The 16,847-nt window shown below is 32.8% G+C and overlaps 1 protein-coding gene across 2 annotated transcripts; it reads right to left on the bottom strand.

Moving 5' to 3' along the window:
• Positions 1-3,790: 3,790 nt before the first annotated feature.
• Positions 3,791-8,998, bottom strand: LOC18098262 (uncharacterized). Of its 2 annotated transcripts, XM_024599581.2 has the most exons (9): positions 8,824-8,998; positions 8,233-8,420; positions 7,340-8,194; positions 6,821-6,939; positions 5,592-6,503; positions 5,197-5,503; positions 4,793-4,958; positions 4,279-4,384; positions 3,791-4,142 (listed from the first exon to the last, which is right to left on the bottom strand). In XM_024599581.2, exons 3-9 carry the CDS (start codon positions 8,141-8,143, stop codon positions 4,025-4,027), a joined length of 2,532 nt encoding a protein of 843 aa, XP_024455349.1. In that variant the 5' UTR covers positions 8,144-8,194; positions 8,233-8,420; positions 8,824-8,998; the 3' UTR covers positions 3,791-4,024. The 2 variants fall into 2 exon arrangements, with proteins under 2 accessions (XP_024455349.1, XP_024455348.1); XM_024599580.2 differs by having other exon boundaries at positions 7,340-8,420.
• Positions 8,999-16,847: the final 7,849 nt, after the last annotated feature.

The following is a 16,847-nucleotide window of genomic DNA, read 5'->3' as shown; positions in this document are numbered from 1 at the left end:
CCACGCTCTCTCAGAAACACTCACGTGTCAATCAGCACCGAACTAAAGCCAGAGATCTCTTGCCGCGTGTGATTGAAAAGGTGGCTACCTCAGCTTGATCTCCATGGTGAGTCGTGTAGGATAATTTTGCCCTAGCCGGGCGGGTCCCATAAAAACGGTGGCCGTGGTGGGGCCCAGTGGGCTCCATGATTTGAAAAAAGTGAACTCATTTAAAAATATTAAATAGCGAGAAAATGTTTGGATGATATATCCTTAAAAACAAATAAAAATTAATTTTAATATTAATTGGTTTGATTATTTTTTTATAAGAGTTTAACAGAGATAATATTATTTTTTAATCATATAAAAAAATATAGATTGACTTTTTAAGAACTCTTCTATTCGTTTGATTTTTATTTTAAAAAAATCAAAGGTTGTTTTAGATTTGAAAGGTTTTTAAAATATTTTATGTGAAAAAAAATATAAAAAAAGATGTTAAGTGTGCACGAAAGGTGTTTAGAAATATTAAAAAAAAATCCCTTTTATATCCGTGAAAAAGCCTCGTTCGAAATCCTGTATTTGTTTCTGATCGGCACATGAGATCATATTGAAAAAAGTCAACAAAAAAAAGTATCTGGGCCAAAAAAGTCAAAATTCCACCATTGGAGAATATCTGGGTGAAGGTGCTACTTTTGACTGTAGAAGATGATGGATGGAGGGTTTTTGCTTTGAGTTTCTGCTTACAAAAGAGGCCCAATTTCGTTAAGGTACTCTTGAAGTCATATGTCTCTGACTCTGAAAAGGCCCAACTTTTGCACTCAGTGTACCTCTCTCCACTTTTTTTTTTTTTTTTTTTTAAAAAAAAAACAAGAAATAATGTGTTCAGAAAACAATTTGAGCAATGTATCCACACAAAAGTATGTTTAATGTCTTTGTTAGCTTTATTTTAAATTTTAATTGAAAACTTTACATAACCATATTATACAACATTGTTATCAATTTCTATTACGATTATCTGGAAAAAGAGGTTCTCTCAATACATTTGAATTAAGTTCTACAACAAACAATTTCTAGAAATAATTACTTGCACCACCAGAAAATTGAAATACACTTACGAGATATTTTTATCGATGTAAAAGCTATGTTTTTATTGGTAAAAATATCATTGATGAATTTACTAGAGGAACTGTGTCATTAGCCAATGTTGCGTCAGTGATTTTATACATGTCGGTAATTTCATTGTTGATTTAAACACCTACGAATAGGCCGACAAAATATTATTATCGGTGAAAAAATATGTGATGATTGATTTTTGTCAGTCTATCAATCTGAAAAAATATGCGATTATTGATTTTTGTCAGCCTATCAGTCGGTAAATATTACCAACAGAATCATCGATAATATATCACATCTTTTTGATGGATAACCAACATGTTTTGTCGGTGATTCTGTCGGTGTATATCAAAACATTAAGAGGGTGCAAATGAATGTAGAGAGGGAGGGGGGAATCTATTATTATTATTATTACTACTACTACTACTACTACTACTAATATTATAATTTGTTACTATTATTACCACTACCGTTGCCATTACTATTAGTAGTATTATTAATATTACTATCACAATTATTACAATTATCACTATTATTATTATAATTATTACTATCATTACCACTATTATTATCATAAAAAACTAATATTATTACTACAATTATAATCACTATTAGCAATATTATTAATATTATCATTGGTTTCATTATTACTATTACTATTACTATTAATACCATTATTATTTTTAATTATTATTATTATTATTATTGCAATTATCATCATCATCACCACTATTATTATCATAAATAAACTATTATTATTACCACTATTACTAACATTATTATTACTAGTAGTAGTATTATTAGTAATATTGTTAGTATAATTATTACTATTACTACTATTATTATCACATGAACTATAATAATAATAATAATTATTATTATTATCATCACTGTTGTTGTTGTTGTTGAAATAACAAAAACCATAAAAACTTTAGGGCAAAGAAAATAAATAAGAATAAAAAATGAAAGGACCAAATAAAAAAAATAGTATATATACAAATTAGAATTGAATAATTAAATTGTAAAAAAATAAAACCTTAACAAAAGAGAAAAAAGACTAAAATCAAAAATCAAAACTAAAATGATGGATTTTCAAACACCAACAACAAATAGACCAACAAAATAAAAAAAACAAATAGATATAAAAAAATCAGGGACAAAATCGAAAGAAAAGAAACTTAAAGGGTTAATATAAAAATGTGGAGGGTAAGACACGATTTTCTAGAAGGATAAAGAGAAAAAAGAAAAAAAAAGGAAAGGATGTCGGTGACTCATCAGAGGTCCGACGAATACAAATACTGCATTGGAAGAAAGAGGAGGATGAAACAAATATAATGATGCGGCAAAATCAATTATTTGACAAGCGTCAACAACTTTTTATGTTCTTTATTTTTTAAAAAAACACCATCCTACCCTCGGAATTTAAGTATTATTAAAAAAAAAAACCATTTTGCAATTACGAATTAGCCCCTCAAGTCAAGCTTTAAAAATTTTGAATCTAAGGATAATATAATAATTATAATATAGCTAAAAAATAAAATACCATAAAAGACTCTAAACCATAATCAACTATTATTTGCTTTTAAGAGCAACAAAATCATTTAAATGTGCAAAAGATTAATTAAAAGATCAAGACACCCTTAACAAATTACTAATGACAAATAAATCAAAGGAAAAGACAATTCCAGCCTTAAAAAAACACTTCAAGAGAAAAACCATCCACTCAGCATTATAATCCATAATAAACAAAGATTATATATATATATATATATATATATATAATCATATCTTATTTGTTAAGATAAACAAATTATGCTTTGTAAACGAAAACTCATCAATTGTAATTTTATTAGTTTTAAAACTACAAGTACCTTCCCAACCAACTTTTTCTAAAATCAATAATGATTGTGATTGTGATGCAAAGCTTGAATATGAAGTTCTTTTAAGTGAACGTCAAGCTTCAATTCCAATTTTTAATAATACTGTGACTGACGTGGTGATAGGTCTTCTTGGTGACCTTCCGATCCAAGACAAAACCCAAGTCAAGTTTTATGTTGAACTAGGATGAAAATCAATCCAGTAGTCAAATTCAATCAAACTTAATCGCTAGGTCAACCTATGAAACTATGACACAGTTAAAACCAAGATGAGACTCAATTTGACTTTTAAAAATCAAAACAATGTTGTTTTTAAGTTTTTTTAAAAAAATCTTTAAATGACTCGTTTTCGATTGATTCACCCAACCTGTAACCCTGAATCTTGGATTGAGCCAGGTTTTATATCTATGTCTCGGTGAGGATGTTAGCTTATTCAGCTGAAAGATAATTTCCGAATTTCATGGAATGCCCAAAGTCAATTCCAGTTGGAAATCCCAATCAAAGATTAAACATTGCATTTCCATCGTACTCTTGTTAGAATAATAGGGAAAACTCTTTCCGGTTCACTTTCTTCTGGTCATTGAGCCATATGGTGAGGAAAGTACAATTTATAAAAGATGCAAGATACTAAATCAATCATGCATTCTCCAAAAGAAAAAGAAAAAGAAATCATGCACGGTGGTTACCAGATAGCCTTGCAGGAAAGTGGGCAAAAGGAATGTTATGCAGGCAGTAACATCAATTTTAGAGTTTTTTGTTTTTGGACCAAGAGCAATAAACCCACTGAGCTTCCACCAGGTAGTAACATTGACACTAAGATATTCTTCCACTCAATATTTTTTTTTTATTCACGTTTAAATAATGAATCAAAGAAGAAGCCAAATTGTTCTCTCAATCATACAATCAATATAATCAAAATCAATAGGGAAAAAACCAGGAAATAATAAAATACCTGGTGGGATCAAGAGGCAAGCCTGACAAGAATCGTGCATTGTTAAACCAAACATATCATTTCTTTCTTTCTAATTTGTCCTCTAGTTCTCTCAACCATCAAATTATAAGACAGCGTAGGCACGGATAACCTCAATTACAGGTGCTCTACACATTGGACACTTCTCCCCACTTTGGACCAACTCATTAGCACATTTAGAGCATGTGCACATGTGCCCACACCTGTAACACGAAGATAGCCAAAAGAAAGGGAAAATGATGCAGCATTAGATAAAATATGCAATAAGTTCCATTCTTATCTGGCCCATCCATACCTCAAATCAATGTCAGAGATTTGTATGGTTCTGCAGTAATTTACCTGTACAGTAGGGAATCAATACTTCCATCACAACATATACAGCAAATCCCTTTCCTCACATGATCCCATTTAGTTCTATCCTCAGGAGCACTGTCCTCACAAATCCCTACAATAAAGTAATGGTGTTTTTTTTATGGTCAACTCTGAAAAAAACAAATAAAATGATGCGTACAATTTTAATGTTATAGTCCCATACGTACAATTGCCAAGGAACATATCCAATAAAAAATTACATGCATATACTAAAAATAATATTTTTCCCTCAGCATTGGTAGTTAAACAAGTCCAAATAGGACATTTTCATTGAGAAAGTAATGGAATGCAGAAACTATTTTCTTCCTGAAGCTAACTTAACAGGAATGATTTGTGTGGACCACACTAGAAGGAAAAATATCTATACAGACTGGACCGCAAACTGAAGCTATTTCCTAAAGAATTTGCCTCCAACGAATACAATGATTGACAAAAAGAAAAAAGGGGCAGAAATAGAAGAATTCAAATAAAGGGAGCACACCTGGTGAACCGGCAGAGCGATTCAAAGCAGCTGAAACTTCTTGTTGTATTGACCGTTGCAGCTCAAGTTGCATGTCCATGCAGGCTTCCAGCATCCTCTGCATGTTATTCATTCTTTGTTGTAGTCTAGCCATGTCAATCCTTAGATCACTAACAATGTCCCATTCCTGTATGATATCAAATCAATGTTTCAGTTGAAAAGGATATCGTTCTAAGATTTTTTTTTTCAATAAAACATGTCAATTTGAACCGCATTAATTACTAGAAGCTAGCACTAGACATTTGCCTTCCTCAAATAAGCTGTATAAAAAATTTCACCCAGAAACAAATATTCAAAAGTAGTGTTTAGTGCATTTTGTAAACAGAAGTCCAGTTCCAAGAATCACTTGGTATAAGTGAACTCACGATTCCAAAGCGTGGATGCATGTCATGCTGTGGCCAAGTATAATGGCGTGACTCTTGATCCCAGAGCTGCTCAGCAGGGCGTATAGGCCGGGAAGGTAGATCAAGCGAAGGACTTTGAACAATATTCCCCTCACTCTCATTCTGATCCACAGTCTGCTGCTCCAGATCTTGTTCTGTTGATGCAGGAGTAGGTGCTGTTTGCAGTTCCCATTCAAGGGGAGCATGGCTTTGCCTTTCAACATATGAACGTATCAATTGGTCAAGACTCTCACGGAAACCACTGCGAAGAAGTGTAGAGACGCTTCTCCTACCACATGAATAAAAAAAACTTCTATAAATAATTTGATGACTCAAAATGGCAAAAACAATAGGCAATTCAGTGTCGAGCTTCATACCTGCTCAAGAGTTCCCTGAGCTCCATGCTGTATACATTATCATCATCAGGAAAATAAAATGGATCCATCCTACCAACTGGTGCAGCTTCCAGATCAGAAGGCTCTGTTAGCCAACTATGCACAGCCTCTTGAAAACCATCATCCTCATGCCACACTTCAGAGGCCCCTTCTCTATCTTCATTTTCCGACCATTCATTAGCAGCAGTTTCATGTTGATGACCATCAATGTTATCTTGAATCCCATCTCCCCATTCTCCAGATGTTAGACTAGCTTCAAATGAGTGCTGCCCTTCATTTTCCAGGAGTTGGTTCTGCCACTGTTCCAGTGGTGCAGCAGATTCTTGCCAATTTACACTTTCATTTGCAGTGGCTTCCAAATCAATCAAATGATTGGATAACAAGGGGATGACACTATCCCCCCTATCTGCCTCAGATTGTTGAGAAAATACTTCCGTCGTTGATAGAAGCTGCATGTCTTCCTCAGCTTCACTTCCCACAGTTTCTTGGGATGATTCGTTATTAGTACCTCCCCACCTGTGGTCACTAGCCTCTTCTCTGGTACCATCCCTCCTTTCAACAAATGCAACGTTGGCTAACTGTTGCCTGCCTCCCACATCAGAGTCTGAAACTTGCCTTGGCCCCTCTACTGAATGAGCAGTAAAGTTTTGCCCACTTGTTTCATCAATTATGTTATCTTCTATATCAGCTCTACCATCCAACAACCCAAGGCTACCAATTTCCTCAGTATTTGACTCGGTTTGTACATAAAATTCATCTATGACCTGTTGTGAGTTATTTGCTTCAATTTGTTCACTTCTATTACCATTCATGTCAGTGTTAGATGAGGTATCAGAGACATTGCTGCTTGCTTGTCCATAAACAGAATGGTCCAATCTTGAGAAAAATCCTTCCCTGCATGGAAACAAGAGTTTACACGGCATTGTTAACAAATGTACAAATTTACTAGATTATAATCTGTCCAGAATTATACAGTAGAGATAACAAATGCAATAACATGATGACATTCACAATCAGCACTTAGAATGGTCAAACCCAAAATAATCTGGAGAAAACCCAATTTAATGAAAAACATGAAAGAGCCCCAGTAGCCATCAACAGTGAGTTCACAGCCACATTATTGAAGAAAAATCCAGAAACATATAAATGCCTGTTTTCCTTTTTATTCTTGGGGGGGGGGGGGGATAAGCTATGGCATACAGATCCAATACCTCAGATCAGAAACGGTATGTCTTTGCCTCAATAAACCCAATTCACTTGCTGCTGGGGATGCGGGCCTCTCATCTTCAATGATCCTGTCATTTCGCAAGAACCTACCTCGAAGCAATGACTGCAAGACAAAAAGTTCACAGCAACCATATTAGAAACACAAGAAAATGTCTCAAATAACTCATAAGCAGACATATCAATGATTACATGTCCATATATTTACCATAAGTAATTGACTTTACCAAGAAAAACTTATCAAAAGTGGAGAAAAAATAAATCATAAATGCAAGCATTCAATCAGCCTCTGTTAAAAAACTCTTCAAAACCCAGAATCTCCTACGATCAATCCTTATGTGGAACCATTAAATACTTAAACCTCAAATCTCTATCATCCCAGTGCATTCAGCACCATTACGGATTAGAGATCAATTATTGTTTACATTAATGGATAGTATGCAATCAAATAATGAACAAACAAGATTCATGCATATTGAAAATATCAACATTTAATAGCAGCTAACCTGAATGCGGTTTCGATGAGCGAATTGTGTTACAACCTGATGCTCCGACAGACCTCGCAGCTCACTTTGCCTTTCTCTCTCATGCTTTTTAAGCATATCAAGCAAAGCTTGTCTGCCACACAATCGACGAATACCCCTCCGAGTATTCTCAGCTTGGCCATCATTGTGGTTAACAGCCAATCCATCAAGAACTTGTTCAATTTGACCAGCAACTTCGGAACCTTGTTCTTCTCTACGATCAACACAAGCACCTCTTTGCTGGGTGTTCATTTGCACCCACTCCCTTATAATCCTTACTCTTTCCTGCTCAGTTTCACCAAGCCATTCAGCTCTAGAACCATTGTTCCTTCGGGAAATACTGGATGCGCATTCCCTTGCACCACTGTTCATCCATTCCCGAAAAATCTGCCTTACCCTCTCCCTTCCAACCTCTCCTAGATCAGAAGAATCCTCTTGTCCATTCTCTGATCCAATTGGACCAGGGGACCATTGTCCATACTCACTCTCCCCAGCACTCCCACCCTCCGAAGAACCACTTTGACCATTACTGTGACTGTCAGAAGCATCCACCCTCAATAGATCAGTACTCGATCCATCACTCTGATGTTGGACCAATCTATCACTAACCCTCCCTTGGACATGACTCACCACATGCTCATCCTCAAGCTCCTGCTGTATTTGCAGGTGGGACGATGTCCGGGTGCTTCTCCCATCATCACCCCGTCTTCTCACTACTTCTGATTGAGATTCCCTGAGGAAGGAAGAATCAAGCACAGAAACATTGTGTAGACTAGCAATGGCCATTAATTCAAACTCGAAACTAAAAAAACAAAACCGCTCAAGCCATCCGCTTAAAATGCTGGGAAACAAAATTCCATCTATTTACAATAAAATCAGATCACCACACAAATTAAAATTTTATCAACAACCCTCAAATTCATCCTCTCCCTCGTCACCATCATCAATCTTCACTATGAAACCAAATGAAAACAATGTAATTAATGTAAACATCAAGTGACCTCCACATTAAACCACCCAATTTTCTCCCCTCAACTCATCACAGGCGCACGCAACCCTTCCTCTGCATCAAAATTGAATTAAAAAAAGAGAGTAAAATATGTCAGTCACAATATTCTCATAAATACGTAAATCAAATTTAATACCTCAAAAAAAATCAAAATCCATAAGAAAATGATTATAGTAATCCTCAGTTAGCTGAATCCAACAAGAACAGATTCCTATAAATCTATTCGCTTTCTAATTCGTTTAGTCGCCGAGAAAACGCAGGAAAATACAAGGAATTGAAAATCCACATCTTCACATTTTTCATTCTTTGAAAAATAAAATACAAAACACAACAAATTAAAAAAAAATACTCTTCTTTTTCATTCTTTTGATAAAACACCGTTACCATTTCAAAATCAAACTAATCAGAAACCGATAAATCTAGAAAAAAAACGCCGGAGATGGCCGAAACGACGCACCGTTTATAGACAAGGCCGATTCCAGCAAGCGTCATAAGGAAGCTCTGTTAATTTCGAGGTAGAGGAAACAAAACTCTAGAGAAAGACTGACTCGGACTGCGAGAGAGTTGTGGAGAGAGAGAAACGACAGTATTTGTTTTGTTTCTTAGACAGGGGGGAGGAAGGAAGGAAGGAAGGTTCATTTTAATTGTAGACATTAGACAACAAGTCGTAATTATAAATGGGTAAATTGCATTTTCATCCTTATAAATACATCACAGTTTCACTTCTACTCCTACATTCAAAGTTTCTAAATATCACCACCTTTCTTTATAGTTTCTTGAAAGGTGGCACGCTTTATTATTAATTTCGGGGTCCGCTCAACTCTAGATGTTAGTTTAGTGATTATAAAAATATGCTCTTTTCGTTGATTTTTTAAGTTTAAATATTAAAGCTAGCATCTAGAATAATCTAACTCAAACATATCCTTTCTCGTGAAAATAAAATAAAATTAAATAGCTTACTTTTTAAGTAAATAATCCATAAATGACCATCAATACAAGATTTCCATACAACATATATAATATTTATTTTATAAAAAAAATTGGAGATTGTTATTTACTATTCATACAATCATAGTTTTAAAAACCAGCCTGACGGGTCACCAGGGTCTGGAACAGAGCCGGGTTAAAGAAAAAACAGGGGAAGAAAAAACTCTGTGTAACCCGGTGACCTGGCAAGACCCGGTGAAAAACTCGGTTGCAACCCGTTGATTTTTGTTTTTTTTATAAAACGATGTCGTTTTAATTTTTTTTAAAAAAAAAGAATTGACCTGGACGACCTGGTGACCCTGTCAAAACTCGGAACTCTGACCTTGAACCTGACCGGGTCTAAAAACTATGCATGCAACACATACCTTGTTGCTTATGATTTTTCCCACTATTTTTCTATTATTGTTTTATGAAATTTTATTATTAACATTTTTTTGATAAATAATTTTTCTTTTTTAACTTTGATTATAGAGTTATGTTTCTTGTTTCAAGTGCTTTTGTGAGAATTTTTAAGGTATTTTATGACTGGGATAAAAAAAAAATAAAGGAAGATGAGAAAAATAAATAAAAAAGATGGAATTTTAGTTTTTTTAAAATTATTTTTTGTTAGTTGTTTATTAGTGAAGAAAAAAATTGAAATTTATAAAAGCAATAAGGGGTACATGGTGGATATTAATTTATGGGAGGCTAAATGGAGCCGATAATAAAACTACAAGCACAAAAATATAGTTTACCCTAATAATGGGAAGGTGGACACGTCATGGGTTTCACATATTGTGCCCAATGCCCATAATTCTTGCCGTAACATTAACGTCTTTAAATATCTGAGCAATCACGACGCGACACGTTGCAAATACAACTTTCTCGCGAGGGTGTTGGCGGAAAATTCCAAATCTTAAATGTAACGGGAAGTGAGGAGAAAACAGGGACACGGGAAATAAACGACACCGGATTCAGGGTTCGCTTTTTACCTACCCCATTAACGGCGCCGTTCCATGTTTTCCCGTTTGGTAGTTGTGGAAGGGTAAGAGTGGAATTTGAAGAAATGGGAGGGATTTTTCTGGTCTTGTCGAGTTACACGTGCCGCCAAATAACCGTTTGAACGGCAATTCAAAAGAGTGACGTCATATTGGCTTTTTTTTATTTTTCAAAGAAAAGTGAGGATGGAACCTGAGTGGTGTATATATTCTGTCTCCATTAGGAGAATTTTAGATAATTTCTGTGGGAGATTTGATTGCACGTGTTTTTTTGTCAAAAAAGAAAAGCAAGAAGATAATTAACCACATCATTATGTCCATCAAATTTGTACTTTCTTGTTAACGCTCTATTAAACTCAAATTTTATCAAATCACGATTCAAATATATACATTATACACACACAATATTAAGAAAATATGCTACAACGGTACATAAAGCGTTGTTTTTTTTATTATTAATATAGATATTTGAGTTAGATTGTGTGTAGCTCAACCAATTTTATAGACCTTAAAATTAACGACCATATAAACCTCTAGTAATCCTGAGAGAACTCAAACTCATGACCATTGAGTAGCAAACCCAAAATCTAACCATTTAAACTTTACCTCAGGATTTACACTGCCTTTTTTTTAAAAAAAATGAAGGTTATAAATTTAAATATTTTTTCTTGGATAAATTGGAGATTTAATGCAGAATTATTATTTTTTTATCTAATCATATTATCTATATGAGCAACCATAAATTAAAAAAAAATTGACTGACGAATTTTTTAATATAATATTTACATAAATTTTTGTAGCAATTATCATTATTCAAAAGAAACAGTTATAATTTTTAAGGGTTTGTTGGGTAATGTGGTGAGAAGAGATTGAAAATGTGTTTTATTTTTATTATAGTTTTAAAAGAAACAATTATAATGTGATTGACCAATAATTTTTTTTATTTTACACGAAAAAAAAGAAGAGAAATGATACAAATAAAATAAAATAAAATAAAATAACATGCATCAAACATTTCAGTACATATGAATATTTAGGAGAACGCTAGTACGTAATAGTCTCTTGAACAGCCGCTAGCAACAGACACATTTGTTACTGTTCCACGTTGCCGGGAAACTCATTAAAGGAGGTTTAATAACAAGTCGGCCGATCATACAAGGACATGGCCCTGAAAAAAGATAAAACTGAAAAGGAAACGGAAAAGAAAAGGGCATCGGCCCTAGACTATCACTCTTGTCTGAACCCCACGTTATGCTTGTAAAAAGACAACAGCTCCTTGGCTATATAAAACTTAACATGTAGCCGATTATATATCCAACTTTTTTGGATAGATTAGTAAGTTGATCTGTGAAACATAATGGACCAGATAAAATAAATGTAATAGTATTGTTAATTTGTTTTTTTATATCAATAAAAATATATAATTATGAATCGAAAAGTCAATACATGTACATAATAAAGTAAAAAAAATTGTTGACATGAATAACAACATTTTTCATGCTCGATGACTTTCTCTCTCCTTGTTGTTTTTTGACAATTTTTTTTTTCTGTTCTCTTAAATCCAAGGACTAAACATGGAGAAAAATAAACTTTTGAACTAGAACAGATGTGGGGAAAGACTAACAAGATCGTGAACAAAAAAAATTATAAAGACTAAAACAAATGTTTTTGCTAAAATTTTAAAAAGACCTTGTTTTTTTGCCATGTTTTACACTATGTTTCTATATTTTTGAATTATTTCCCTATATAACAAATCATAAGAAAATGAGAGTCAATTTGGTCACAAAAAGATGCAATTGAAGAGAAAAGAACTTTGATAACCAAGATGAAATTAAAAAAAAGTTATTGCTCCAATTAATCCAAAATAAACTGTGAGAGAAGTTACAATAAAAAAAGCATGATAAAAAACATTTTTACTTCCTACACAATAAAAAAACCTGATTGATCCAAAATGAAAGTAAAAAAATATCATTTTTACTTCCTGCACAATGAAAAAAACCTGATTGATCCTGGTAACCCCGATCACTCAACCCAACTTGTGACTCGGGACATTACAGGGTTGACTTTCGGGCCAGGTTTTAAAAGCATGATAAAAAACATAAGCATCAAATATGAAATGAAAATCCAATGAAATTAAACAATAACTTATTAAATTGTCAAAAAAACAATTAATCAAGAAGAGAACTGAAAATAAAAGGAATTGCAATCATGAGAATGAGGATCAAATTAAAAAAAAAATTAAAACCAAATGATTGGGGATTAAATTGAAAAATAAATTCCAATTAGAAAAATATTAAAAGCAAAATAAATAGGAATTAAAAGAATGAGTATCAAATTTGATTAAAGCAAATGTCAATTGATGAAATTGAAAAACAAATAAATCAAATTTGATACAATTAAAAGATTGAGGATCTCTTTGCAACTTTGTAAGGCCACCATATCTTTTGAGGTGGAGGAGGGAGAAAATAGGAGGGAGGAGAAAACTTTTCATCAAAGCTCCACCGTGCTGGGAATGCTAACACACGCCAGCCCATCGTGTTGAGGGCGGCTTGACGATTCGAACGTTGTCGTTGAAAACCACCAACGGCCACTGGGAGACTCCTCACCCGCCGCTCAAAAGGCGCGAGCACCTCCCACTTGCTGGCGCGTGCCCTGCACCAACCAAACACTTTTTAAAAAAAAAATAAAGAAAGACCAAAACACCTCTGACCCCAAGTGATGATTCCAAAAAAACCGAGGTTAAAAAACTAAAAATATCCCTTAACCTTAGGCAAGAGAAAGTTGATTCCAAAGGTTATCCGATAATTACACTATATAAACATGTTACAAAGACTAGAAGACCCCTGACCCCATGTAATAATTTCAAAAAAATCAAGGTTTGAAAAACCAAAAAACCCCATACCCTTAGAAAACAAATTGACTCAAGGGCTATTTGGTAATTACATTGTGAAAACAAATATGAAAATTCAAAAATGCCCCTTAAATATAAGCTTTTTTTATTTTTTTTCCTAAGGTCATTGGCTTAATTACATTGTGCAACAAAATGTAAAAATACTATTTCATCCCATGTATGCTCTATCTTTTGGTAACTTTGAAAAGCAAATAAATTGTTTTACTATGAATTAATTATATGTGCACAATGTACATTTAAACATTGATGTCTTTTAGTTGATTGTTAATATGGACCATCTTATTTAGGTTCATCTTCCATGAATAACATATAATGTTTGCAAGTTCATCCATAACAGGGATGAGAGAGAAAAAACCTTTTTTTCAAAGAAAAAAAAAGGAGAAATTGCCAAGAAATAAAGTATTATAAAGAAATTAAACAAAACCGTTATTTTAGTATTTGTTTTAATTAAATTGTGGATTGCTACAGTATAATTGTTTTGGTCCCTCTTTTTTTATTCCTTGAAAAAATATACAGTAACAGTTATTAAAATTTAATTTTTTTTAATTTCATTATTTCATATTATGTTGGCATGGTTTTAAGTTTTATGATTTGTTTTGATTTGTATGTTCTAGCATATTTAAGATATCGTGGAATATCCTGACATTAAATTAAAGATTGATATTATAAAATAGAGTTTCAAATTATAGTTTAAAAAACTGAAACAATATGGACCAAAGTTAACACTAGAGATATGCCCATCTTTATTTTTTAATATTGTAAGTTTTAGTCATAAACTTTATTTTTAAACATTTTAGTCCCAAAATATTGAGGGATGAGAGAGAATGTGTTTGGTTAACTACATCATGACCATAAAAAACACAGATCTTAGTGTCAATGAGTTCTTTTTGGAGAGGAAAGTGTAATGAAAATGATTTTCCTTGAAGCATGACAAAAAAAAAATAGATCAGGACCATAAAGTTATTTTTTATTTAGTTAGATCTTGGGTTTTAAGGTTATTAAAAGGTTTTTTAGTTTGAAAATGGGTTTATTGAGGTTTCTAATTTTTTTTTAGTGTTTTCATAGGAAAATAAGTTTTAAATAATGGGTTATTGAGATTTAAAAACTCACCCTCGCTTTTCAGCCGCTAGAAGTGGCTAAAATTTAACCTAGAAGACAATGTGTTGTCTATTATATTAACTAGGTTGTTTACTTATTAAGAAGAAGAAGAAGTAGAAGTGCAGGAAGTGCAGGCCTTGCCTTCTAGGCATGTATGCGCCAATTTTTTTTTTTAATATCCCTTAGTTTTTTTTTAATGTTGTAATGCAATTATCTTTAAATCAATTTGTTAATATAATATTTAGAAGTTATGCCATTGTTTTTGAGAAGTTTAGAGCTTTTTATGATAATATTAGCAATTTCTTGATGAAGATATATGTGTTGACATAATATGCAAAACATTTTAAGAAAATTTACTCAATAATATTGAATAAAAATAAAATATCTATTTTTAAATTTTTTATTATAAATTTTTTATGTGATTTTCTTAGATTTTTTATTCTTATATTTTTCATATAAGTGAGTAAATAAATTTTTACTTAAAAAACAATGCTTCTCATAAAAAAAAAAGCATGTTTTTGTAGAAAAGAAGAAGAAAAAGGAAATACATGAATAGGAAATTAAGTTTTTTATTAAACAATGAATTATGTTGCTAATATAAAAAAGATATTTTATCTTCAAAACAAATAAAATACATGAATAAGATAATACAGTTTTGATGGAAAAAAATTATCTTCTACAAATACATATATATTTTTATTTTCATATAAAAAAACAAAAAAAAACCGCAAGCAATATCATATACGCTAGGGAAAAGGACAAACGAAAGAAATAAAAAGAAAGAGCTGGATGCATCCATTGCGGTAAATTGTTTTGTCATAATTGGGTCATGATGGGTCTTCATCATATAAAAAGGTCAAGATGCCAATATATATATATATATATATATATATATATATATATTTCTGATTGGCCTTTTCATTACTAGGAAGGACCCCTCCATCTTCATCATGCATGTATGCTCTGAGTGTTGCAGAGAGATGAGGAAACAATGGACAATATGCTGCGGAGGAGGGAAGTGCAAATTCATGGACAGGAGTGAGCTGAAAGACGGGCAACCTAACTCAATCAACATTTTCTTTCTATCACCACAATATATATATATATTGTGGTGATAGAAAGAAAATGTTGATTGAGTTAGGTTGCCCGTCTTTCAGCTCACTCCTGTCCATGAATTTGCACTTCCCTCCTCCGCAGCATATTGTCCATTGTTTCCTCATCTCTCTGCAACACTCAGAGCATACATGCATGATGAAGATGGAGGGGTCCTTCCTAGTAATGAAAAGGCCAATCAGAAATGGTGGCTTTTAAGGGCATGCGAGAGCTCATCATGTTTTAGGGTTAATTAGGACCCCATGCCATCCAGGGCCACAAAACATGGGTGGGTTTGGCTAAGGTCATATATATTAAAACTTCATGGCAAAGTGATGTCTTGCATGTCTCTTTTTAGGCAAGCTAAACACATGATTAAGCACATCTTGTTCCTTGTAGGATGGTTTTTGTCTAAAGGGGGAGCATCTCTTATCTGCTTACATCCTTTTCCTGTTCACCTGATATTTTTCTCTTCCTTGTCTAATTAATTGGAACCTTGAGATACAAGTTACAAATCTATCTCATGTTTCTTCTTCTTTTTTTTACAATTTTCAAGTAGAAAAATACTATTAAAAAACACTTTACACCACAATACCAAATACACGAGTTGTTCAGAATGGTTATAATTTTGTTTGTATAGTTATGTAAGTTTTATTTTTAAAAGCGTCCATATTATTTAATTTCTTATATAAATTATAGCAAAATTTATTGAATCAAGATATAATTTAAAATTCTTTATATAATCTAGATTATATTTTTTTTACTAATGTCTTATCTCCAAGTGTTTTTCACTTGCGCTATGAAACATGATCCTAATTGAACTATGAATTCCATTATGGCCTCATAAAGCATATTTTATTACTAAAATTTTTGTACTTGAATGCCATGTATCATGAACCAATTCTTTAAGTCTCGAAATAATATGATGGCATTTACCAACCTCGTGATCCTTTCTTTTTTTTTTTTTTTTTTTTGCGAGTTATGTCTCTCATCTCCATGCCGCTTGGAAGCGAGAACTAGCAATGTTGAGTCAAGTCGCCATTAATATATATGAATGCTTGGGATCAGAACCCATGATGATTTTCAGGGAAGAAGCCCCACGTTTATTAGTCATTAAGATCCGGAAACTTTTGAGTTATGTATTCAAAATTAAAACTTGAATCTATAATTTTGTAGCTCGTTGAGCAAAACTAGAATCCTAAACAAACAGATGTCAATATAGAAAAATTAGAATGGACATGAAATAAGATAATAAAGGAAATTCGTGGATGTATCACGTGCTTTGTGGTTCATACATATGTGTTTTTTAACCGGTAATCGTCACTTGAAGGGTATGATTTAAAAGGTTTCTCAAAAATTTATGACTAAAACATAAAATATTTCAAAACTTGGGGTTTCATGGCCACCCCCAACTCT

Source organism: Populus trichocarpa, chromosome 4 (assembly GCF_000002775.5).
Source record: "Populus trichocarpa isolate Nisqually-1 chromosome 4, P.trichocarpa_v4.1, whole genome shotgun sequence".
Lineage (NCBI taxonomy): Eukaryota > Viridiplantae > Streptophyta > Magnoliopsida > Malpighiales > Salicaceae > Populus > Populus trichocarpa.
This window is presented reverse-complemented; position numbering and strand designations above follow the sequence as displayed.

Coding starts and splice junctions, on each gene's coding strand:
- LOC18098262 (XM_024599580.2), bottom strand. CDS start 8,143: ATGGCCATTGCTAGTCTACACAATGTTTCTGTGCTTGATTCTTCCTTC. Junction 6,504..6,820: donor CATACCGTTTCTGATCTGAG/GTATTGGATCTG, acceptor GTTTCCATGCAG/GGAAGGATTTTTCTCAAGAT. Junction 4,959..5,196: donor TGCATCCACGCTTTGGAATC/GTGAGTTCACTT, acceptor GATATCATACAG/GAATGGGACATTGTTAGTGA.